Source organism: Erpetoichthys calabaricus, chromosome 1 (genome assembly GCF_900747795.2).
Source record: "Erpetoichthys calabaricus chromosome 1, fErpCal1.3, whole genome shotgun sequence".
In the NCBI taxonomy this organism is placed as follows: Eukaryota; Metazoa; Chordata; class Cladistia; order Polypteriformes; family Polypteridae; genus Erpetoichthys; species Erpetoichthys calabaricus.
In genome coordinates, this window is record NC_041394.2 from 190,101,790 (window position 1) to 190,129,502 (window position 27,713).

A 27,713-nucleotide genomic window follows, 5' to 3' on the forward strand; every position below is an offset into this window, starting at 1 on the left:
GCATGTAACAAACAATTAACTTGCCTCCCTGTTAAACATCCTATGGCCAGATAGCTTCACAATAGAGTGTTCCTGCTCCTACAAGCCTGAGACAAGCCACACTGTTTTTAACTAAAAAGTCACATTTCCACAAGCCACTTAATGTGCTTCACCACATTGCTTTGGAACAGATACATCATCACATATTATGGAAATATTTTTAGACCTTTTCTGTATAATGAAATTACCCATTTACCTAAAGAAGAATCCTTTTCAGAATGCAATTTATCTGGCAGGTGGAATTTAAGCTACTTGTGTACAGTATATTGCATTACAGTACATGACGTTTCTCACATTATGTTTAAACAATAAAAATTGATTTTATAGTCATGATGGGGTAATTGTAATCAAAAAGAATGTCAAAAAAATGGAAGATGATCCAGTCATAAACTCCAGGTTGATTTTCTCAGAGATCTGGGCAGCCGCTTGTACTTTAGAAGATAGTGTTAAATACTGACTTAGAATATGGAATAAGTGGTGGTGGTAAGGGGTGCAGAACTGCCACTGCACCTCATTGCCTTCAAGGGGAATGGGAGGAATTTAGATACAGGAGCCCATCCACCGACGAGGAAATCCTTGACATGAGGGCAGGAGTGAAACAGCAGTTTGTGTACCCACTATGTGAAGAATGTCTCTTTGTGAATGGTCTTGAATTGGAGGCCATTCTGTACCACAACGACCCATTGCAATGGTATAAATTGATCACTGAGACTTTCTAACTTTCTCTTGCCATCTTTCCATAAAGAGAAGACTCCTTTCTTGCCATTCCTCCATTAACTACTTCATTTTCATTTAAAAATGTCATTCTGAAAAGAAAATGATCTACATCCGTACTAGCATTTTCACATCATTTATGAAAGTATTTGTCTCCACACTAAAAAAACTGAAAACACATCCGACATAGACATTTGGCTATACTGGGCATGCGTGCATCAGCAGAAAATCAATGAGGTGTCATTTAGACAAAAAGTGTGAGCCCTGTGAAAAGCATATTTCCTTGCACTTTATGTGCTTTCAAGACTATCATTATGTACAGAAGTAGAAAAAAGGCAGAAATTCTCAATGGAGCCACAGCGAATTGCCTCCATGTCATGTTAATTTGCTGATTACATTTGAAAGTAACAGTCTTCAAAACTGGCGATGGTCCTCTTGTCATTAAATAAATAAAATCACTGCAAATGTTAAGGTGACACTTAAAAAAAAATAAAAGTGATCAACTCTGCGCACATTTTTGAGAGGATAGATTATATATAAACAGTCCACAGCAACTGAAGTGTATCTTGTATCAAGCAACATTTGTAAAACTAACTCAGTAGTGGAAATAAATTATGTTTAAATAATAATAATAATAATAATAATAATAATAAATGATGCTTGTGTGTCTATATCTTTGATTTACTGCATTGTGTTTTCGTGTCTCTCTCTGTCCTGCATTCTTGTGAGTTTGGCTGCATTCTATAACCTTCCATTTCTCTAAGTGCCTTGTAATTAACTTTGCTGTGGAAAGTGCCCATCCTTACTGAACAGATCAAATTAAAGTAGTAAAGATTGATAAGGGGCTGTTAATGAAGTAATTTACAATCTGATTTTCACTACAACTGTAATGTCACAGACCACTGGAATAATTGCAGAATTTTAGTGACTGGTACAAAACGCAATTTAGATGCATTCTGATAAGCAACACAACAAGTGCCATGGAAAGCAGCACTTCTGGTGGCCAATCAAGGAATGAGATATTGTAATGAGCAGGATTCAATTAGGGATGAACCACTAAATAAGTATGGACCAACCAGATCGCAGTTAAAGTGTCATTGTTAGAAATCTTTCTTTTCAAAAGTTTTTGTTTTCACTGCCAGGCTAGTGTGGACGAATTACAAATGTCTTGTGGTCAGGGCTGCTGTCTCAGCAGCCATACTAATGATGTGCTGACTAGGAAAAATCAAATGTAACTACAAATTTAACAAGTTATTGTGCCTCCTGAATCTACACATCTAGCATTAATAGGTTGTATGGGTTTCTAACCAACGCTCATTGTATTCTGATTCCTTATAATTTGGGCATATAATCAACAATACATGATTAATTAAATCTGTAACTCTCTCTTGTCTGTTCTTTCTTTCACTCAATCTAATTGTCTGAGATTATAGATAAAGAAGGGAAGGCAGGGGAAGGAAATGCTGAAGTAGAATCCCTGACCACAGAGCTGGGATTTGAGGTATTTTGGTAAAGTCTACATAATAAAGATTACAAAGGGAAGAATAGGGAAACCTAGTACTGTACTCTGTCAGGTATGAAAGATGAATGAAAATACCTATTTTAGTGATAGCAGTATATAACAGTAGTACATAACCTGGGTTATTTCGGACATACTACAGCCCATACACCCCTCTTGTGGTATGAATATGTAAAGATTATATTATAATCATTTAAAAAGAGCAAAAGTTCACTTTCCTGTTAATTTACAGATTTATTTTTTCCTTTTTCTTTAAAGAAGTATATTGCCAATGTTATCATTCATTGTAGCTAAGAAATTTCATTGTACAGCTTAATGAATATGCAGTTTTCTTTGAAATACACACAATCAGTATTTTAATGATCCCAAGGTGAAACTGCAATGTCAGATAAGCTGGCACACAAAAGTTCACAGAGTACACTCAAATAGAAACAGTAACATAATAATTAAACAAACAGATAGATACATGGATAATCTCTTTAAATCTAACACATTGAAATTGCAGGAAAAAAAATCTTAGCCTCTTTTACCAGTTAATGCTTAATAATAATAATAATAATAATACAGTAATAATAATTCTTTGCATTTATATAGTGCTTTTCTCACTATTCAAAGCGCTCCACTTCTTTATTTTAATACTTTCCAGCACTTCAGAAATGTACATGTTGTTACATCTAGATAAAAATAGTTCAAAAATCACACTTTCAAAAATGTGAAAATAATAAATATGTGGTTAAAAACTGCTATAAAAAATCTAATGTGCACACAATCAGATATTCTTTCTCTGTGGGCAATTTACAGAGGAAAACATTCTGTCCCAACAAGCTTTTTCTTAGTTAAGCATATGAAATGATTTGCACTTCTCTCCTGATCTACATAATGTAATATTATACTAACCATTTACTTTCATTTGTTTGGCTTTCAAACTGCAAAATATGTAGCTTTTATCCAAGGGTATTAAGCATCACTGAAAAAAACAGGCATTGTAAGCTGCCATATTTTTCACCTAATGCTGTTTAGTAACAGGAATTGCTACTTTCTGAAACTGACTTGCAGAAACCTTAGGGGGCATTATTATTTATAATTGAGATGACTCTCTTTTTAAAGTAGATAATGGTCAGTTTAATCTAAGTATCATTATATAACATTATGTAACTATAATACTAGAAAATTTATTATATAATAGACTATACCTGGGATCATCAAATAGTGCCCCATCGGCCAAATCAGCCTGTCTGCATATTTTCTCTGGTAACAAGGAATCTTCCAACACATTTTTTTCAGTTGTATTAAAGTTATGTAGAATATACAAACATCAGGTGTACAGTATATCAAATGAGACATGTGCTGAGACTCGTTAAACAGTATTTGCTCTGTCACATTTTGGTCTCGTACCAAATCTGTTTCATAACCCCTGGTCTCAACTATGTATCATCTAAGCAAATACACAAGCAAAATGTACTACATGTAAATTTACTCCAAGAAGTGCTGCTTTTATGGACACCCTGTAAAAAGCATGCCAGGAGATTAGAGATGTAAAAAATGAAATAAAACTAATATGAATAGGTAAAATATTAGGCAAAAGTGCAGATAGGCATCTGGTTAACAAGAAAGAAAGGCAGAACTAATTGTAAGAGACAGAAATTGTTGGGAATATTTATATAGCAAAAAGTCCTAACTCAAATCAAAATCAAACCAAATCAAAATCTTCATTGTCATTGTAGCAATGAGACATTGTACAATGAAATGTAGGTGCAACTTTCCAATGCAAAAATAAAATAAAAACAAAACACAATTACTCAAATTAAAACTAAAATTATCCATTCATACATACGTCATATTGCACTTGTCCCATAGCCAATGTTGACTTAGAGCTGTATTGTAAACATGAGAGTGTATTGTATTGTAAACATGAAGGTGCACTTGGTCAGATTGACCACTTAGCAGCATTCAGCATGGTGATGGCTGAAGGATAAAAACTGTTTCTCAGTCTATTTGTCTTAGTCTTTATGGATCTGAAACAAACAATGCATGTCCTGGGTGTGATGGGTCCTGAAAAAATTTCTTGACGTTCCTGAGACAACAGGAACTATGTAGTTCTTCTAGTGAGGGGAGAGGACAGCCGACTATCCTCTGGGCGACCTTAATGACCCTGTGGAGCTCTTTCTTCTGTGCTACTGTGCAGCTGGAGAACCATGCACAGAGACAGTAGGCCAGGATGCTCTCTACTGTGCAGCGGTAAAATGACACCAGCAGTTTCTCAGGGATGTTGTTTTTCCTGAGAACTCTCAGGAAGTAGAGTCTCTTTTGGGCCTTCTTCACTACCTCAGCAGTGTGTGTTCCCCAGGTCAAGTCCTCCCTAATGGTGACTCCCAAGAAGCGGAAGTCTGAGACCCTCTCCACACAGTCCCGATTGATGATGAGTGGCTGGATGTTGTCTGCCTTTTTCCTGAAGTCCATGATGAGCTCTTTGGTCTTGGCTATATTTAGGAGCAAGTTGTTATTCCTACACCACATTGTCAGCCGCTCTACCTCATCCCTGTAGGCAGACTCATCCCCCCCAGAGATGAGCCCTACTACTGTGGTATCATCAACGAACTTAACAATTGTGTTACAGTGGTTGGCAGGAATGCAATTGTGGGTGTAAAGGGTATAGAGCAGGGGGCACAGCACACAACCCTGTGGAGAGCCAGTGCTGAGGCTGATGGGTGTGGAGAAGTAGGGGTCCACTCTAACCCTCTGAGTACGATCACTCAGGAAGTCCTTGATCCAAAGGCAGGTGGAGTATGGAAGTCCTATGTCTGACAGTTTGGTCACCAGTCTGTGGGGTAAAATGGTATTAAAGGCAGAGCTGAAGTCTATGAAGAGCAGCTGTGCGTAGCTCCCCTGCTGCTCCAGATGGGACAGAACAACATGGAGAACAGTGGCCACAGCGTCCTCCGTAGACCTGTTTGCTCTGTAGACAAACTGGTGCGGATCAAGCATGGGAGGAATGAATGACATGATGTGGTTCCTGATGAGCTTCTCGAAGCACTTCATAACCACAGGGGTCAGTGCAACTGGCCTGTAGTCATTAAGACTGGTGATGGTCTGTTTCTTGGCCAGAGGCAGTATGCCAGAGCATTTCAGGCAGGATGGCACAGTGGATTGAAACAGAAACTGGTTGAATATCCCGGTGAAGACCCCAGGTAGTTGGTCTGCACAGTCTTTCAGCACGCGTCCTGAGATGCCATCAGGTCCAGTTGCCTTCCGTGGGTTGACAGCTCACAGCGTGCGTCTCACCTCGTGCTCACCCACTGTGAAGATGGGGCTGTTGTTGGTTTCTGGATGGGATCTGGCTTTGTAAGATGGTTGTTAAAAACATCTTGAATGTTTGCAAGAAACATTAAAGATAATATTAGATATAAAACCAATTTGTAAATGCCATGTTTCCTCTGTAATTTTCCCTAGTTATTTTGCTTTACTACAAGATTAATACACTCAGACCAAATCAATGTCTTGCTAATTTTCCTGTCTGTTTAGAAAATTTTGTGAGAGAAGCGTATAAAGCACAGCTAACTTCTTTTGAGTTTCCCAACCCAGTGTTTGTTTGTGCCCAAAGCTGTTCATCCTTTAGCCTTTCTTGTGGGGACATTAGCATATATAAGCTAAAAAAATCTATCACATAATAATTCTTATTAATAAGGAATAAGTTCCTAAATGACCTCTAATAAATTTTTAGCAGCCTCTTCCTCATTCTGAGGAACCTTGGTCTAGTATTTTATTTATTAACGATTAGATTTATTTTTGCTAATTTGCTCATTTCTGCTTAATTTCTGCTACTGTTAATTTTAGTTACCATTTACTGACTGTTTAAAGCATTTTATTTTTTTCCTAGTAAAGAATGCTTTCTGTCTTAGAATTAGTAAATACATGTACAAATGGTTAGGTTATATAGCTTCTTATAGAGGTCCATAGTTAATTCTGAGATTATTAGTTTGGAATTTGCATTACATTTAAAGATATCTTTTAAATTATTATCCAAATGGCCAAATAGAGTGTCAGTCAAGGTTTACAGAAACAACTACTTTGTTATTGTTTAACAGATAATAAATGCTGCAAACTGTCTCCATATGTGACAATACTAATTAAGTACACAACATGCAAAGTGTTCCAGCATTATTCAGTGTAAGGCAATTACCAGATAATCAGTGGTGAAAGTAAGTCTATAAGTCACATTGGTTTCAACATTTTAGGTAGCTATTCTGCATTAGTGAGCAGTCCAGACAGTGATAGCTTTTGTGTAATAAGTTTCTATTGTGTTTCAAGTTGTTACAAACTCTCAAAGCTATTGGTTTATGAAATAAATGTTACTACTATTGCAGTCAGTGTTTTTATAGCAACTTTTTGCATGGAGTACTGTTGATTTGATTGTTCCACAAAATGTTATTTAGACATAAAAGCTCAGCTGAGTCACTGCATGATACAACCATAATTTGAGACAGATTAGGCAACATATATTATTTGTAACTAAATATCTATATATTTAAAGTAATGATTATGTATTGTGGAAAGCAGCCCGGACACAGACAGGCAGACACCGATGGTTTACACCCAAGCATACGTTTATTATACATTTCTTATTTATAACTGTGTACGCACAACCCAGCGCACCTGCACCAATCACCCTCAAGTCCAGGCCTTTTCCAGTGCCTCTCTTCTATCGAATGGAGGGAGTCGGCCCCTTTTATGTTCACCCGGACATGCTCCAGGTGCATCCCGATGAACTTCCACTGGCACTTCCTGATGTGTCGGAAGTGCCGGCTGAGCACCCGGAAGCACTCCGGGTGTCCCTGGTATTCCTTCCGCCAGCACCTCTGGGTGTGGCGGAAGTGCTGACTTCAGGCATTCTGCGCCTCCTGGCAGTGACCACGGGCCCCTGTAGGGTTGAGCTTCCATGGTCTGTTCCCGTGGTCCCCATACCAACCAGGGTGGCTGCCCCCTCGTGGTTCGGAGTAGGCATAATCCCTCTTCCGGTTCTTCCGGGCGTCCTGGCTGGGTACCGCCCCCAGCCGCTCACCACAGTATACAACACCAAGTTCTTTCTTGCCTTTTTCAATGCTACTTCATTTAACACCCTAAAAATTGTTATCTAGTATTTCAGAGCAGAATTTGCATTTTATTAAAGCTGTTTATTTTCACAACATATTTCTTAAAACTTCTTTCTTTTCAAATTACCTTTATAATCGTACTGCTTTAGGATATGTAAAAACAATAATATTTATAAATTAAATTCACTTAATTGTAGTCAACAGCTTGTTAACTTTGAAGATATTTAAGAGCATTATGAAAATATTTTTTTTCTGACAGATGTGCATGCTCTCATACAGAATGGATCACTTTACAAGGGTGAAAATGTTTTCTTATATCTATCCAGCATCAGCACTTCAATGTGTGTATATATATATATATATATATATATATAATATGCACTACGTTGTCCATCTATCCATAACGCAGCATAGTTTTTTTGCCCATACAGGCAGATATAGGGGAAAGTAAGCAGCCATCTTTATTTGGGAAAACCAAATGCAAAATGGAAAAATCCACAACAATGTGAATCTCAGCCAGAAATCAAACAATTGTCCAAGAGCCTTGATGTAGTAACCAAATAGTTTTAAAATGCCTTAAGAAAATGAAAAAGAATAGAATTCAGACTAAAAGATTTTGAATCCATTTATGTGTACAGTATATATTAATTTACATTTTTAACACAGAGTATTTGTGTCTTTCTACAGGGGTTTTGGGATGCCCATCAAGAACTTATAAGAAAGTATGGCAGAGTATGTGGGTAAGTCAAATGTTAATTTGCACCTTGACGTTTCTTTTTTACGTACTGTAAATACGTCAAATGTAGATGTGAGAATAGCAGGATAAAATTATATAGTCCATATTATTTTAGGAAAACCCACAATTGTGGCAATATAGTTTGACATGGACAAGGGCTTGTCTAACTATGTTGTGGTTCAAATCACTTGTGTGACAGCTAGAAAGCTAAAAGGTGATTATTCTTGATGCAGTATTAATGGACAAATCTTTACAGTTGTAAAAAAGGTTGGCAGTCACTAGAAGTCTGTCTTAACTCCAGGAACTTGAGTGGTGGAGAATTAAAGTGTAGGCAGTCAACCACGGGGACATTTTCTGACCTGGAAATGATTGTACGTTGAAAGAGTCTCTGTTCTATGGGCTATAATGAATGGGAACAATTCTGGGGAATAGATAAAAAGGAAGACCATTATGAGGTTACTGATGTCTCCAGTATGGAAAAGATGGGGCCCTGACACATAATTAGAAGTGTAAACAAATAAAAAGCCACTGGGCCAGTCTGTCCATAATATTCTACTTTTGGAAATTGTTTCAGGAAAACACAACAGATTATTTGAAAATCAGTACAATGAACACCAATATCATGCACTGACCTGTATCTTTCAACTGCACCTACTGTATACCATTTTGATTTTTGGAAGTTTGCATAGCAACAAGGCTGTGTTAAGCACATTTTAAAACTTTTTTTATATTTTTATTGATTTTAATTAGAAACAGATAAAGTTCCAAACAGTCAAAGTTAACAAATCAAAGAAAAATTCCACCCCCCAGCCAAGAGAAAGAAAGAGAAGCCAGCAACGAAGCTACTCTATTAAAGGAGCAAGAAAAGAAGGATATCCTTTTCCCTGAAATGGAAGCTTATTCTAAAATGTTATCGATTAGATCCTGCCATATTTTAAAAAGGTTTTAAATTAGTCCTCTAAGTGAGAGTTAGATTTTTTCCAACTTCAAGTAGGAGAACTTTGGTTACCTAGTAACTTAAGAGTGGTGTGGTGGGATTCTTCCATTTGAGCAAGATAAGTCTACGTGATAGTAGTATAGTAAAACAAATTACAGTTTATTTGTCCTTCTCCACTTTACGGTTGTTTGGAAGTACACCAAACTCAGCTGTTATTGGGTTAGGAGTGATTGTGACACCAAGGCCGTCTGATAGGCATGTAAAGATGTTTGACAAAAAAAGTGGCCCAGTGAGGCTGGGGCTAGATTGTAACATTCACTGGTTAAATCTTGCCCTGGAAGCATTTTTGACAATTTAAATTGAGATAAATGCGCTCGATAAAAGATTTTAAGTTGAACGACTGAATGTTTTGCACATTTGGAGCTCGAGTGTATTCTGTGCATGGCTGCCTTCCATTCCATTTCTGAAATATTGAATGACAGATCCTTTCCCCAGTATGCTCTGTGGTCTTTGAAAGGAAGAGGCTTTAAATTATTTTTGTAAATTGTAGAGATACTATCTGAGTCTACAAGATTGATCAGTAATTCTTCTGGAATAGAACAAGGTTGAAGGTGAGGAAAATTGGGCAAGTTCCGTTCATCAAAGTTTTTTTTTTTTTTTTTTTATAATTTTATTGATTTTATTGAAATCACACAACATTCCATACAAATAGATCAATTTCACAAAAGTAGGATTGAAAACAAATCAACCCCCACCCCTGAGAAAGAGAGCATGGGCAGCAAAATAAAACTTAAAGCTAGTAAAAATAAGTAAATAGATAAATTAATAAGTGAATAAAGATAAATGGGGAAGAAAAAGAAATGGGGAGAGAATCTGCTTCCTCAGTGCTTTAAAAGCTTATTCTAAAATGTTATTTATTAGATCTTGCCAGGTTTTGAAAAATTTCTGCATAGATCCTCTAAGTAAGAATTAGATTTTTTCCAATTTCAAATAATATACAACGTCAGTTACCCACTGACTTAAAAGAAGAGAGTTAGGATTCTTCCAGTTTAGCAAGATAAGTCTATGTGCCAATAGTGTAGTAAAGGGCAATCACAGTTGTTTGTCTTTCTCCACAGCTGTTAATGGGTCAGGAGGGATTGTGACATCAAGGCTGTCTGAAAGGCATTTAAAAATTTTGCTCCAGAATGATGTTAATTTGGTGCAGGCCCAAAACATGTGACCCAGTGAGGCTGGAACTTGATTGCAGCAAGCGTTCGCAGGTTGGATCTTGCCCTTGACACAATTTAGGCAATTTTAAACGAGACAGATGTGCTTGATATATAATTTTGAGTTGAATTATTGTATACTTTGCGCATATGGAGCTCAAGTGAATTTTCTACATTGCTACCTTCCACTTCTTTTCTGAGATGTTGAGTGAGAGATCCTTTTCCCACTGTCCTCTTGGATCTTTGAAAGGGAGGGACTGTAAAATGGTTTTATATATTGCAGAAATGCTGTCTAAGACCTCAAAACTGAGTAATATTTTTTCCAGCATAGAGGGAGGTGGGAGGTGAAGAAAATTGGGCAGGTTCTGCTTAACAAAATTTCTAATTTGAAGGTAGTGAAAGAAATGTGTTGCTGGAAAGTTAAATTTAGAATGTGATTGTTCATAGGATGCAAAGTTTAGCAAAGTTTCTAGCTTTAAAGTAGTAGAAGAATTGCGTTGATGAGAAGTTGTATTTGAAGAGTGACTGTTTGTAGGATGCAAAGACATTACCTATGTACAAGTCTTTAAGTGTTTTAATCCCAGACATTTTCTAGTCATTGAATAGAGTATACAGTAATGTTTGAGAGGGTGGAAAAAGGTGGTTGTTATGTAGAGGTGTAACAGATAAAAACTTTTCTGTCTTAAGGTGCTTTCTACATTGCTTCCATATTCTGAAAGAATGAAGGGTAATTGGATTTTTAGTGTAATGATGGTAGTTTGTATTAACTAGGACACAGAGCAGGGAATATACTGTAAAGAAGTACTGCAAGATTTTATTTCTATTGCTGACCAGGCTTGTGAATACTCATCAATTTGTGTCAATGTTCAGGTTTTATAGCTTGTATATTTGCCGCCCAGTAATAAAATTGAAACTTTAGGTTGTTGTAGAGTTGCCCTTTGGAATCGTGGATGTTTTGAATTGCAAGTAAATGAAGTTATAATTGAGTCTATTTTCTTAAAACATTGGTTTCGTCCGTTTATAGGAGATGGACGTCTGAAGCAGAGCTCCGCTAGCAGCGGCTTTATTTTCCCACGTATTTCATATTATTTAGAGGTATCCTGTATTTAACCCGACCAAGGAACTTCCACTACAATATACAAGCATGAGTAACAAGAAGAAAAGTCAGAAAGAACCGGAAAAGAAACTTAAAGCTGCATCAAAGTCCGGACAGACTTCCGGCCTGAGTGCAAGTGTAAGGTATGGCATCACGGAGACTGACCTGGAACAGGCAGAAGAGTGCGCAGAATCCCTGGGACCCCGCTCCATTGTATCGTCTCCAGTCGAGAGTGAAAATGGGAGCGAAGGCGCGAGGGATCGCCGATTTCTGAGGATCATTCGAGACTAGAAAGGGCTCTGCAGGACGTGCTCTCATCTACTCATCGCGAGCCTGTAACAGGAGCTGCATTTTCACTTGCGGAGCACGAAAGCAGAAGCGAACTGTCCGAACTGAAAGAGATGATCGCTACACAGATCGCTACACAGAAAGAGATGATCACTACACTGGCCACTGCCATGGTTACGGCCATGAATGAGCTTAAGAAAGATAACACAAATGATCTTAAGAAGGTGGCCACTGAGCTCAAGAAGGATAACAAAGATAAGGAAACGCGTCTATTTAAACGTTTCGACGTGAACTTTAAAGGCATGTTGGAGAAATTAGTGGAACACATTGAAGAAACTAACTCCAAACTGAAAAGGCTTGATGATCATATTAATGACGTTTCAGATCAGCTGGAAGACGTTAAGCAGGGACTCACGGCTCGAGTGGAAACAGCGGAACAAATGGCATCTAACGCCGATGAAAAAGCCACAGCTGCGAACTCGGAATACAAAAAACTTGGAGACAGACTTGCAGCCCTGGAGGATGGGTGCAGAAGAAATAATATAAGAATTGAGGGTATACCTGAGAAACGAGAAAGCTCAAGCCCAGTGAAATTTGCAGTAGAATTACTGTCTAAAATAATTGGAGATGACTTTAAACTCGACAATGAGATAGCCACGGCTTATCGCACAAAGATACCAAGCGCCTTTAAACCTAGGTCTTTTATTGTCCGCTTCGAATGACTAAGATGTAAGCTTGATGTGATGGCACTTCTCAGACACAAGCAAGAGATTATATTCGAAAATAATCTTATTCGTATTTTTCCCGACTTCTCACCATCAACAGCTGCAAAACGCAGATCCTACAACGACATTAAAAGGATGCTACGGGAAGCCGATATCAAATACAGCCTCTTGTATCCTGCCAAACTGAAAGTGGAAGTTCAAGATCGACATTATATTTTCTTCAGCAAAGAAGAAGCTGAAAAAGAATTAAAGAAGCTGTTTCCGACACTTTTTTGAAAGTTAATTAAAATTAAAGAGCCGTATTCTATCAAGGCACGGGAAAGACCTATGATCTGATCGCTGGATCCATGTTTAAAGAGACTGGTATTATAATTATACATCTCTTATTTTCTTTTATTTTGTTTTTATCTGGACTTTATATGTTATATGTTTATATTTTTTTTATTTTACTATACCTTAAAGTAGACTGTTTAACTACATACCCTTGGTTTAATGCTTGTTCTACTATTTATACAATTACCATTATACTATTACAGTATGAATTACCAGGTTTATCCTAGACTAGTTTTTAAAATCACTCCCAGGGTTGTTTTTTTTTTTTTTTTTTTTTTTTCTTTTTTTTCAATCTTAATATCTTAACTTTAAAGCGCTGAAGATTATTTCAAGCTTAAATATTGTTAATGAGAACATTTTCGGCAGATAGTATTAAGGATTTAACTGTAAAAGATATCTCTGTTTTAATTCTGTAACGCCGCTGCAGGGTGGGGTTTGTTTTGTTTTGGACGTGCTCTGTCTCTTCGTATGTCAGAGGACTGGAACATCGCGAAGTGGGGTCTAGCCTCATGTGGGGAGGCAAAATGGGGGGGTGGGGGGATAAAGGGGGGAGAGAAGGAGAGCAGGTTATATCTAATCTATTCTTATAATCCTTATAATTATAAATATCAATGCAACAACAGGCTAACATGCAACAACTCATGGGGAATCTTGAAACTAAGATTAAAACTGCCATATTACCAATTAAAACTATAAAATGACATTAAAAACTCAGAATCAATGTCTCCATGATGGGACAGTTAACTTTGTGAGCTGGAATGTTAAAGGCCTGAATCACGAATTAAAGAGAAAGAAAGTATGCTCTCACCTAACAGGCTTAAACGCTAAAATAGTATTTCTACAGGAGACCCACTTACTAACCAAGGATCAGTTCAGATTACAAAAAGACTGGACTGGCCAAATGTTCCATTCTAGCTTTATAAAGAAAACTAGAGGGGTGGGAATTCTCATACATAGAACAGTTCCATTTGTAGCATCAGAGGTAGTGTCGGACCCTGAAGGGAGATATGTGATGGTCATGGGCAACTTATATAACAGTAAAATGATTTTGATAAATGTTTATGCACCCAATGTTGATGATAAGGAATTCATGCAAAATCTATTTGCATCCATTCCCAATGTGAACACTCATAAAATTATAATGGCTGGGGACTTTAATTGTGTTTTAAATCCACTCTTAGATAGGACTCCTGTGACAGGGGGGACGACATCTAATACTGCAAAGATAATTACACAGTTTTTAAATGATCACAACTTATCAGACCCCTGGAGGTTTCTTAACCCAAACTCAAGAACATATTCGTTCTACTCACCAGTGCATTATAGCTACTCAAGAATTGATTATTTTTTTATAGATAATAATTTCCTGCCTACAATTAAATCATGCAAATATGACACAATTGTTATCTCTGACCATGCCCCTCTAGTCTTGGAGCTAAAATCAATAAGCCCCTCGTACTCACCTCGCAGATGGCGTCTTAACCCTCTTTTATTGGCAGACGAGAACTGCACAGAATTTATATCCAAACAAATCAGCTTCTTCCTAGAGACAAACACGTCCACAGAGGTTTCTGCAGGAACACTCTGGGAAACTCTAAAGGCCTTCTTAAGAGGCCAGATTATTTCATATCTTTCCCATAGAAATAAATTAGAAACCAAGAAAGTGTCAGAGCTAAGAAATGAAATTACTAGAATAGATGAAGAACAAGCCAGGCGTCCAAGTGAAGCTCTTCACAGGAAAAGGCAGGCCCTGCATACAGAACTTAACATCTTAACAACTAAAGAAACTGAACAACTTATTTATAAGTCTAGACAGCATTACTATGAACACGGAGAAAAAGCTAATAAGCTTTCAGCTCAACAAATTCATAAACAAGAAGTTCACAATGCAATACCAGTAATCACCAACAAGAATGGAGAAGAAATCATCGACCATAATAAAATAATGCACACATTTACAGATTACTACAAGTCTTTATATTCCACTGAGCTCAAAGAAGACAACACGCAATCTAATGCATTTCTGGATAATTCACAAATACCACAAATAGATGCTTTAAGTGCTGAGGAACTAGATAAACCTCTAACGCTAACAGAATTACTAGACGCTATAAAGTCACTACAAAGCGGGAAATCATCAGGCCCTGATGGTTACCCCGTAGAGTTTTATAAGAAATTCTCCACTCAGCTAGCTCCACTCTTATTGGTAACATTTACAGAAGCTAAAGACCACCAAATACTACCTCAAACATTTCGACAAGCATTAATCACCGTCTTTCCTAAAATAAGGACTTGTTACAATGTGCATCATATAGACCAATTTCACTCCTGAATAATGATGTTAAGATACTCTCAAAAATCCTAGCTAGAAGGATGGAGAAAGTGCTGCCCTCGGTAATATCACAAGATCAAACTGGATTTATTAAAGGCCGACATCTATCTTCAAATCTCCGACGCTTGTTTAATGTTATATATTCACCAGCAAAATCAAACACCCCAGAGATATTACTATCATTAGACGCAGAAAAGGCATTTGACATGAACGAATGGAATTACCTTTTCACTGCATTGGAGAAATTTGGGTTTGGCCCAAATATTTCTGCTTGGATTAAACTACTGTATACCAGTCCAGAAGCTTCAGTTTGTATTAATAAAATTTGCTCAGACTACTTTAAACTAGAACGTGGTACCAGACAAGGATGTCCCTTGTCGCCACTGTTGTTTGCAATCGCTATTGAACCACTGGCGATTCACTGCCGAAATTCTTATCAGATAAAGGGGATTGTCAGAGAAGGACTGGAACAGAAAATTTCTCTATATGCAGATGATATGGTCTTATATATATCGGACCCAGAAAACACTGTCCCTGCTGTTTTAACAGCACTAACAGAATTTCAAAAGATATCTGGTCTTAGAATTAATCTGAATAAAAGTATACTCTTTCCAGTGAACTCACAAGCATATAATATTAAATTAGACACCCTACCTTTTACCATAGCAGATCAGTTTAAAAACCTAGGGGTAAATATCACAAGTAAACATAAAGCTCTTTATCAACAAAATTTTGGCGTCTGTATGGAAAAAATTAAGCAAGACTTGCATAGATGGTCAACCCTTCATCTCACTCTAGCCGGAAGAATTAACATTGTTAAGATGAATATCCTTCCTAAACTTCTCTTTTTATTTCAAAACATTTCAATATATATCAATAAATCGTTTTTTAAACAGTTAGATTCAATAATAACCTCATTCATTTGGAACTCAAAACACCCACGTATCCGAAGAGCGACCCTACAAAGACCTCAGGCAGAAGGTGGCATGGCTTTACCTAATTTTCAGTTTTATTACTGGGCAGCAAACATACAAGCCATAAAAACCTGGACACAAATAAATGCACATACACAGGCTTGGTCTGCAATAGAAGTAAAATCCTGTAGTACTTCTTTATATTCCCTGCTCTGCTCTCCAATAAATGAAAGTTATCGCAAATATACTAATAACCCAATTGTGCTTTACTCACTCAGAATATGGAACCAAATTAGGAAGCATTTTAAGATGGAAAATCTTTTATCAGTGGCACCTCTGCAAGGGAACCACCTCTTTCAACCTTCGCAAGTATATCCAGTTTTTAATACCTGGAAAAGTTTTGGGATTAAAATGCTCAGAGATCTTTATATAGACAACATATTTACATCTTTTGAACAATTACGTTCAAAATTTAACCTCCCAGCTACACATTTCTTTTACTATCTTCAAATTAGAAATTTTGTTAAACAGAAATTGCCCGAATTCCCCCACCTTGCACCCTCCACAATGCTGGAAAAAATACTGCTCAATTCCGAGGAATCAAACACTATTTCCGTAATATATAAAATCTTATTAGAGTCCCTACCTTTCAAAGATCCAAAAGGACATTGGGAAGAAGATCTCTTAATCAATATATCAGAAAAGGAGTGGAAGGTAGCAAAGCAGAGAATTCACTCGAGTTCTATATGCGCAAAGCATAGAATTATTCAACTAAAAATTATATATCGAGCTCATCTGTCTCGCTTAAAACTGTCCAAAATGTTTCCAGGCCAGGATCCGACCTGCGAGCGCTGCAACCAAGCTCCTGCCTCACTGGGTCACATGTTCTGGGCCTGCACCAAACTAACATCATTTTGGACAAAAATTTTTAAGTGCCTCTCAGACAGCCTCAGTATCACAATCCCTCCTAACCCATTAACAGCTGTGTTTGGTGTCCTTCCAGATGGACTTGAATTGGAGAAGGACAAGCAAATGGTGATTGCATTCACTACACTCTTGGCACGCAGACTTATTTTGTTAAATTGGAAGAATCCTAATTCTCCTCTTATAAGTCAGTGGGAAACCGATGTTTTATATTATTTGAAATTGGAAAAAATCAAATTTTCAGTTAGAGGATCTGTACAAAATTTTTTCAAAACTTGGCAGGATTTAATCAATATTATTTTAGAATAAGAGAATTAACTACTATTGCATTTAACTCCCTTCTCCATCTCTTATTTATATAGATATTTACTTCCCCCCTTCTTTTGTCTAATGTTGCCTTATTAAAAAGTTTAAAGAAATTTTCCTTTAGCTAAGCTCTCCTTCTCAGGGGTGGGGTTTGATTTGTTTTCAAATTTGTTGGGTTATAAATTGATCTGTTTGTATGGAATGATTACAATAAAATTAATAAAATTAAAAAAAAAAAAAAAAAAAAAAATGATTTGTTAATGTATACAGGGATGTTTTGAAACAGGAAGAGCAGCGTGGAAAGGATGGTCATCTTAACAATGTTGATTTTCCCTGCTGACATAAGGTGGAGGGTAGACCATCTAGTCAAGTCTTGTTTAATTTTTTACATGCAGACAGCAAAATTTTGTTGAAAAAGAGCTTTATATTTACTTGTAATGTTTATCCCATGATATTTAAACTGATTTGCTAAGATAAATGGAAAGGTGTACAGGCCAATATTACATGCTTGAGAATTCACTTCAATTCACAAATTGATTTTAAGTGCATATATCTTGTGAAAATCTGCTAATGCTTTTAGGACTGCTGGCACAGAATTTTGTGCGTCTGATATATACAGTACCATTGTAACGGCCGACCCACTCGTCCACCAAGACCCTTGGCCTAGTAAACTGAGGAAAATTCAGGTCAGACAAGCCGTATCTCTTACAAATAGCTTCCCCAATCAACGGTTAAATAAGCAAAGGCAAACAGTATATAAAATAATAAGATGTATATATATTGATGGTGAAAAAGGACAAACTACAAAACAATATATATATTTCACTCCCTCCAGAGCCCCCACACAACACACACCTGGACAGTGAACGGCGCTATGAAATAATCAGAAGGCACAAAAAATATACAGTACAAACCCTCCCTTGTCCCTTCACTGAACATGAAACAAGTAAGACACACAAAAAAACAAAAACACATTTAAAAGTCCAAAAGATTACATGGAGGATGATTAGTATATTGTGAATCTTGTCCACCTAGAAAGTGTCCCACGGTTATTATACTGGAATGAAATGGTTGACTTGCTCCTCTGCCCAAACAACAAAAAACAGTCTCACTGTATTATCCTCGGTGTGTCTGTCTAATCCAGAACTCTGGAGTTTTTCGTGGTGATGGTGAAATTGTTACTGTCCTGTGTTGAAAGCAGCAAGCAGAAAAAGGTGTGAAGTGATTTAAATCAGTGCTTTTTCTTGGCTCTATTTCGTCTTGTAAAATATCGGTTTTGTAAGTGATTTCTTTTGCTTTCGTCCCCGGGGGACAACATTTACACAGACACACATGGACCATATAAATGGGACAACACTATGAAAGATGTGACCCAGCACAGAACATATTTAAGACATCGCTATTCATGTAGCACCACTACACCATATCATCTGAATATAGTGATATTTTCTGTTTAAGTTCTTCTCTTCAGCGCCTTTTGTTTTGCAAATGTGTCGTCCAGCACAAGCAGCAAGAAGGCTGCTATGCCATCCCCTCCCAACCAACGGAGCTGAAGTCAGTCGCAAAATTCTCAGACCTCAAGTGTGTTTATCTGGGTGTGAGGTACCTGGAGTTGTATAGGGTAAGTAATATATCCTTATTTGGAATACAGTAATCCCTCACCTATCGCGGGGGTTACGTTCCAGAGCCCCCTGCGATAGGTGAAAATCCGCGAAGTAGCGACCTATATTTATTTTATTATTTATACATATTTTAAGGCTTTATAAACCCTTCCCACACTCTTATAAACCTTTCTCACTCTCTTGTTAACCTTTTCCACGCTCTTATAAACACTTCCTATGCTCTTAAACACTTTCTACATTCTTAAACACCTCAGACCAACACTGCACGCAGCGATCAGACGTCAATGTGTCTGCACTCGCTTTGTGAAGGGGGGCAGCTGAACTCACGCTGAGCAGAAATGGACTTTGTGCTGCTTCTGCCAACATGCCTGCTTGTCGCTCTGCACGTTCGGGAGGAGGAGTGTGTGCGTGTGTGTGGGTGTGTGAGAGCTGAACGCACCTTCGCTCAAACCCCCCCTCCCCGGAGGCGCAGTAGCTCCTGCCACTTCGCATTGTCAAGGGGGTGGGGAGCTGAATGAACGCTAAGGAGAAGTGGACTTTGTGCTGCTTGTCGCTCTGCGTGTCAATAATTTTAAAGCCTTGTATTTTCCTGTCTCACTGTCTTGTCTTGCGTGAAGTTAAAATGTTTTATAATAGTGAGATGTTACTCATATCCTTAGCCTGACATCCACATATCATATGTGTTAACAAAGTGTGTTTTATAAGTTTACATGTGTTTAAAGCATGTGGGATGGGTATTTTAAGGCTTAAACTATAAAAATGTTTATTTATATGGTCTTTCTATATCGCGGATTTTCTTCTGTTGCTGATGGGTCTGGAACATAACTTCTGCAATAGGCGGGCAATCACTTGCATTTAAAAACCCGCGAAGTCGTGAATCTGCGAAAAGTGAACCGCGAAGTAGCGAGGGATTACTGTACATGCATTTCATGTGTGTTCTGTGTCTACAATGATCTGTGTTAGTGTAGGATGACAGGAAATGCAAGGCAAGAAATGCTGAACACATACCTAAAACAGAAACCTTTTCCATGTTATTCTAATAATGATGTGAAGTGTATAATGTGTGAAGATTTTAGTCCAAATATCAAATAAACACATGCATTTTTATTCAAGAATATAACCAAAGAAAAAAAATGTTTCAATTTACATGTTGCTGTCAATGGGTTGAAAACCCAAACTCAAATGTCAATCGACAGAAAGTTGATATGTCTTCTTGGGTAGTGCAGAGGTAAGAACTGCTGCCTTATAACCAAAAAGTTCCGGGTTTGAGTCCAGGCACTCCGAGTTTTGAGTAGTGAGCTGCTATTGTTATTACTATAATATAATAAAAGCATACATTTGATTTGAGTCTGTAATACCCAGTGTAAATTTTGGCTAATTGTAAAACTTAGCGCGTTTTTTTTATTATTCAGTTTTATTCTGTCAGTGACATTCACATGGTATAACCAACTTGCCTCTACCTCTTTAAGTTGATGCCGTTTATCTCCATTCTTTTCACAAGAGCAGCGATGACCACAGTTGGTGCTGTGGTTGATGCCTTCTCAGAAGTATTTGTTGTACTGGCTGTCAACGATGAAATGTCCCGTGACCGTTATCAGACTATCATATGGTCCTCAGACATGCCAAGTGAAGGAGCACGTCTAGAGCAGCGGTGTGAAGAAGGTTAAAACTGAGATATCTTGTGAATATACAGTCCAAAAACAATAGACAAATAATATAATCTTAAACAGTCATGGTATGATGCTAAAGAAAAAAAACAAACTGTAAAAAACACTGTGAAAGGCTGGTTACTTAGATAAAGTTTAACAAAAAGGCAATAGCTTGTTAATTTGTGGTAGCCAAAGTGTGCATATAATTAGAAAAAGACATTTCAATATAATAACAGAAGCTTCAACATAAGTGTTTAGTTTTTATTAACCAATTAGTCAAGATATAGCCATAAGTGGCCCAAATGTGCATGTAATTAATGAAAGAAATATCTATATATATAAAATCCCTATGTGTGTCCAGGTGTCCGTGTGTGGGTGTCTTCTGGTGAAGTGCGCATGCGCGGGGCACGGTGCTATGCGCGATATTACTGTCAGAGAAAGTTAGAGGCGTTTACGGAAATACAAACCAGTATTACTGCGAGAGGAAATTAAAGGTACACAATACAGTGACGCATATTACAGCCACATACAAGCCAGTATTACTGTCAGAGGAGATTAAAGGCATATTACCGCCGCGCACGCCTGTATTACCGCCAGAGAAAATTAAAGGTATATTACGGACGTACAAGCCAGCGGACGTACAAGACGGCATCCTTCAATAAGGGCGCGTGCAAAAAGGCGAGCCTCAAAAGGGCGACCTCAATTAGGCGCAGCGAATAAAGGCGCGCGTAAATACAGATCTGCACCTTTGTTGCTCTTCACATATTCCAGAGCCATTTGAACTAAATTATCTACGAACGCCTTTATTCGCTGCGCTCAATTGAGGTCGCCCTTTTGAAGCTCGCCTTTTTGTGCGCGCCCTTATTGAATAGAGCTGTATAAGACAGTATTACTGTCACAGAAAATTAAAGACACATAATACACGGCAGCAGCCCACAAAGAACGGTCAGCTCAGCAAGTAAACATCAACAAAAGAAAGGCTGAAAGAAAGAAAAATACAACCAACAAAAAGAATGAGGTCAAAGTCCCTTGCCATTTAATATAGACTGTTCCTACTAATGTTTATGCACTACTGTTCTAGCGCCCGTTATTGTAACAGGCTAAATGACTAGTTAATATAATAATTGCAGCTTAATTTAAAAAAAAAAAAAAGAGGAAAAAGATGGCCAAAAAAGAAGTAAAATATAAAATAAAGTAAAAAAAGCATAAAATATAATATATAGTTATGGCAAATTTCGCTTTACAAACGGTTCAAAATGTAAGCTTTAAGTAAAATCTTCTTTGCCTTGCCAGAACACGGTGTGACTAATCATCGTGTGTTTCAGCCCTTTTATCTGCTTCATCCTAAGTGATCTTCAATAACCACTTTCAGTTTGGCAGGGTACAAGAGGCTGTATTTGATTTCAGCTCTACGTAGGCGCTGTTTAATACTGTAAAATGCATTGCGTTTAGAAAATGTAGCAGGTGAGAAATCTGGGAAAATACGAATGTGGGTATTTTCAAAAATACTCTTGTCGATCTACGTATGTGGCAGGCTGCAGAGATCTCAATGTTCAATTTAAAGTCCTCTCCAGTTATTTTACAATAGTTAGTTTAATAGTTCAGCTTTGAATTTCACTGGGTTTGGACTTTTCTGTTTTTCAGGAATACTTTCAATTCCAATGCTGTTCCTTCTATATCTGTCTTCCAGTGTTGTCAGTTTGTCCACAAGCACTTTGCATTCTGCTTTTGCAGCCGTTGCTTTTTTATCCACGGCGGAAGCCGATTGTTCAACAATTTCAATGTGGGTCATGAATGTGTGCTTAACATCTTCAAGCTGAGCAGCAAGTACTTTAATTTTACTCTCTAACTTACTTGTATTTTCTGTATTTTATTGTCAATTTTTTGTAGTACTTCTGTAAATGATATAGTAAACTTAGTACAGTAATCCCTCACTTATCGCGGGAGATAGGTTCCAAGGCCGACCGCGATAACTGAATTTCCGCGAAGTAGGGACACCATATTTATTTAATTATTTAACGTGTATTTGGACGTTTTTAAACCCTCCCTGTATTGTTTACAACCCACCCTTTACTCTATTAATAACAGGGACAACTTCTAAGCAATATGAAATCGGTAGATAAGTTTACACTTACTGTATAGCGAAGTACACGTAGCAGCTTGTAGGCGGTCATGACGTCGTCGATTTTGTTGCAAAGATTCCTAAAGCAGATTCCATCCAGACTACTGCCTTATCACGTCCACTTGCAACTCGTTTTGCGCCCTGGTTAAAGGACACTGCGGCCGTAGATCTTATATGCTTTTCCTCCTTTTTAAATAAAAAGAATCGTGTACTCATTGATGCTGTTATGGTGTGCTGCAGCAGTGTAGCTGTTCCCTTCCTTCAACATATCCAAAACTTTTACCTTTTCTGCAATCATTTGCATCTTCTGTTGGCGCTTGGAAATGGCCCCTGAAGCAGTAGCACGTTAATGTTGAATGAGTGAGATGAGACTTCCTGGTTAATGCAGCACTCCGTCGCTGAGCCAATCAGCAGCACACAGGAACTTAACTGCGTGCTCTGATTGGGTAGCTTCTCAGCCATCCGCCAATAGCATCTCTTGTATGAAATCAACTGGGCAAACCAACTGAGGAAGCAAGTACCAGAAATAAAAAGACCCATTGTCCGCAGAAACCCGCGAAGCAGCGAAAAATCCGCGTTATATATTTAGATATGCTTACATATAAAATCTGCGAAAAGTGAACCGCGAAGTAGCGAGGGATTACTGTACTTAAACATTGCTCCAGGTCTTTCATATTGTGATGCAGTTTTTCATTTTTCTCATTTAGGACCTTTATTTCTTCCTTTATTTCATTATTTATTTCTCTGTTGTGGGAAGTGGGTTTACAGCGGTCTTGGTGCAATGCTAGAGAAAAGTTGCGAAAGTAAAAATTATACTCTGTCAATGTCCTATCCCATAAGTGCTACATAAGTTATCTTTGAGTGGCACTAAAACCAAAATAATTCTCCAGTACCTCTCTATTTAACCCGTCTCTCTGCCTGCCAGCTGACAGTACTGATTGCCCTTATATAATGTACAAATCCTATGAAATAGAAGTGTAATGATTATCCCTACCCATTAGTCCAGTTGCAGTATCTTCTGTGATTTATGCAAAGAACGCAACATAACCATCTAAATAATGCATGGTTTCAGTTTTAAAGTGAGATAGCACCTGCAGAGATCTTTTTTTAGTGTGCCAGGAGCAAAGGTATAGATAGAGCGTTGTTTTCCAACCTTTTTTCTGTGGTGGCACTTTTCTGTAACCCTAAAAATCCCAAGGCACACTACAATTCTACCAACCACAAAAGCATTTAATCTGTTGATGTGAATGTGTCCAAAGGATTCGGGGCAGGAAACGCCAAGAATGCACCTCGGATATTGACATTTGCAGACAGCAGTTGTGTAGAGTATAATTTTCAATTGTTGATGGTGATGAACAATTGAGGATAGTTTTAATGTATGCCATTTTAAGAGATGCATATTTTTCAATTAAATCAGTCTTTAGCAGTGTACTTAAAGTCAACAGTCATTTTGATAATTTTTTTTACTTTTATACATCTGTGTTTCACATGCTATGCCAATTTCAGAATTAATACATTGGCTTTGTTCTCTTATTGCCTTCTTTTCATCTTGCCTTTTAGGAAGGCATTCAAAGGTTGTACTTGCTCAAGTAGTATTTTGTTAAAAGTTCAGGTTTAAGGTCAATGTTTAAGTTTAAACTATGCCGTTAATTTTTTGATTTTACATTAATTTGGTAAATCAGTGTGTATTAGCTTCGTGATTTATGTATTAATTTTTTAATGACATGTTTTAATGTTAGATGCAATTAATTAGTAATTTTTTTTAACCGATTACTAGTTCTTATTTTGTATATTTATCTTTTATAAAAAGAAACCTCTTGTCCTGGAAAGCAAAAAGCAAGTCTACGATACGTGATCTTCTCGTAAGACATTTTAAAGACCCGCAAGACAAAGACACGCCCTACTTACAATCTATCAAATAGGACAATAGGCAGCAAAATATTCAGTCTTATGAAGGATTTGAGCACACACAGATCCAGGGCTGAAAGCGCATATAAAGCGTATAAGGTACGTTATAAATTAAATGTAGACATCTAAGTGAAGAAGAAAGCAGTGCGGAGTAAAGAGACTCAAATGCGTTGGACAGAAAAAAGAGCATAAAAGAATAATCGAGGTGCAAATTCAGAAAATAAGGAAAGTAATTATCAGCCCGGAACAAGTGGAATTGAAAAAAAAGCACGTCCAATCCGGCTCAGAATTAAAAGACAATGAGTAAAAGAAAGTAGAACTTCATAAAGACGTTGACGCTAAACACATGCAGAGCAGGTTAGAGACTATGAAACCAGTGAAATTAGAAAGGCTCAAAAAAAAAAAAAAAAAACGGCTCTATACACATGTGGAGAAAGTTAAAGGATATAAAAGTAGGAAAATTAGAAAATCTAAAAAAAGAAAGTAAAGATCGCAGTAGCGCAAACAAACAAACTGCCTCATTTAACTACGCACCAGTCTGACTTTGGTTTTGCACAATAATTACTACACTATTGCACCTTAACACTTAATTCTACTTTATTCACATAATTGTACTTATTTATTATGTTCTACTATACCAGGGGTCGGCAACCCGCGGCTCTGGAGCCGCATGCGGCTCTTCAGCCTCCTTGTAATGGCTCCTTTTGGCCTTGACAAAAAAAAAAAAAAAACATGAAAATGAATAACGGCAATTTCTTAATTTAATTTGTATATAATATATGTAATATATATAATGTTTATTTACTACTACTACTGTTATACACTTTAACATCTAATTTTTATTTTTATTTATAATTTGTCAACTAAAATATGCGTCACATCTACGTCTATAGCCCTCGCCTTTACCTGCAGGTGGCTTCTGGAGTGTGTGACCCCTGCACTAACCATGAATAAATCCCAAAAATGAAAAATCCCAGAAGAGAACAGAGAGTTTAATTCTGCGTGGACAGAAGCATTTGCCTTCACCGGCAATGACGCTGGCTTACCGGTGTGCTTAATATGTGGCGATAAATTATCAAACAACAAAAAATGTAACGTTGAAAGACATTTTCGAAACAAGCACTCAGCATTCACTGGAAAATACCCAAGTGAAGATGAGCGAAAGAGAGCAATTTCGGAACTGCAACGGAAAGCTGAACAGAGCAAACATACTTTCAAAAAGTGGATCACTTCTCCACAATCAACTACAGCTGCTAGTTTTGTGGCAGCTCAAGAGATCGTAAGGAGGGGTAAGCCGTTCACAGACGGAGAATACATGAAAGAATCGTTCATAAAAATATCAGAGCATCTATTCTCTGACTTTAAATGTTTTGGTGTTTGAGCGCATGATGACAGTGTTTGCCAGAGATGTACAGAAAGGTACACTCTCTCACTTCCCCTCCCTGAGAGAGTTCAAAGCAGTGAACATGCACATAAATTGTGATTATTTCCACCGTACAATTATTGCAATGCAAGCTGCATTTAGAGAAAGATTCAGTGAGTTCAGAAAGAAAAAAAACACTCTCTCCTTCCCTGGACATCGACCCATCCCTGCTGAACACATCCGCATTCACAGGAGTAAGTAAGCCCGATCTAGAAATTGAACTGGCCGCATAGCGGATAAAGATTTATGGGTGTCCAAGTTCAAATGCCTGACAGCGGATCTTGAAGAAGTCGCCCGTCAGAAGGCTACTCTCGCTAAAGAGCACAAATGGACTGATATTGAAAACCTCCCCAAACCCGACAAACTTGTTTTCAATACATGGAGTGCCATTCCCGAAACATATATGAACATGAAAAAATATGCATTTGGAGTCCTGTCCATCTTTGGCTCAACATACTTATGTGAGCAAGTTTTCTCAAGCATGAACTTCATAAAGTCCAAATATCTCTCCCACCTCACACATGAGCCTGCAGTCCTGTGTGAAGGTCAAAGTCACATCGTATAGCCCCGACATAGAACAACAACAACATTTATTTATATAGCACATTTTCATACAAAAAGTAGCTCAAAGTGCTAGAGATGATCTGCAGCGAACTTCAGAAACAGAAGTCACATTAAACAGGTGAGAACAATAGCATTTAATAGGCTAATATTTAAAAAAAAAAAAAAAAAAACATTTATTTCAGACCCGGAGCTGATGTAGGTTTTTTTGTATGTTCAGGTGCTTCAGTTGATTGCTGGCTGAGAGGGAAACCTGAAGAGGATGAGAGCACACTGAAATGGAATTTTATGTTTACTTTTTTAAAGCTGCTAAGCTACAGCTAAATGTTTTATTTATATTAAAGTGGGCTAGTTTTTATTTTAATTTTATACAGGTATAGGAAGGACTCAAATAGGCCTGCAGAGTTCAGTTAAATTTATTTCAAAGTAGGCCTACACATGCACACTGCACTTCTGTTTGTTGTATTCCGTGGTTGTAACATGTAAAATCTAAAAAAAGATTAAAACTTTTAAAAGTTTATAAGCTGTGTTATGTTTTGCGGCTCCAGACTATTTTTCTTTGGAGGAAGAGGGGGCAAAATGGCTCTTTTGATAGTGAAGGTTGCAGACCCCTGTACTATACTGTTACCTTTCAATCTATGACTTTTTGTTAATCTAACTGATATTCTTCTAACTTTGCACAGTTTTTGATAAGCGGATCAGGATGCATTTCACTGCGTGTTGTCCTGTATAACTATGCATGTGACAAATAAAGAATCTTGAGAATTTCAAAAACGAAGTTTACCGCACATGCATTTATTGGTTACTTTGTTCATGTATATATATTTATCTGTCTGCTTATTTAAAAAGCTACATTTACCCCAGGAGTCAAAAACGTTCTGTCTAGCCCTTGTACAAAAACCTAGACCAGGGGTCGGCAACCCGCGGCTCTGGAGCCACATGCGGCTCTTCAGCCTCCTTGTAGTGGCTCCCTTTGGCCTTGACAAAAAAATAAAAACCATGAAAATGAATGATGGCAATTTCTTAATTTAACTTGTATTTATATATATATATATATATATGTTTATTTACTACTACTACTACTGTTATACATTTTAACATCTAATTTAGAGAGTTTAATTCTGCGTGGACAGAAGCATTTGCCTTCACCGCCAACGACGCTGGCTTACCGGTGTGCTTAATATGTGGCGATAAATTATCGAACAACAAAAAATGTAATGTTGAAAGACATTTTCAAAACAAGCTCTCAACATTCACTGAAAATAAG

General features: G+C 37.4%; 1 protein-coding gene across 4 annotated transcripts in view; it reads left to right on the forward strand.

The window, feature by feature from the left end:
• Window positions 1–27,713, forward strand: part of tbxas1 (thromboxane A synthase 1 (platelet)) — a 379,177-nt gene that overhangs the window by 219,695 nt on the left and 131,769 nt on the right. For all 4 annotated transcript variants that reach the window (XM_028810450.2, XM_051935311.1, XM_051935318.1 and 1 more), the window contains one exon: window positions 8,050–8,102. In XM_028810450.2, coding sequence (XP_028666283.2) covers window positions 8,050–8,102 — 53 coding nt within the window. The remainder of the gene's footprint in view (window positions 1–8,049; window positions 8,103–27,713) is intronic.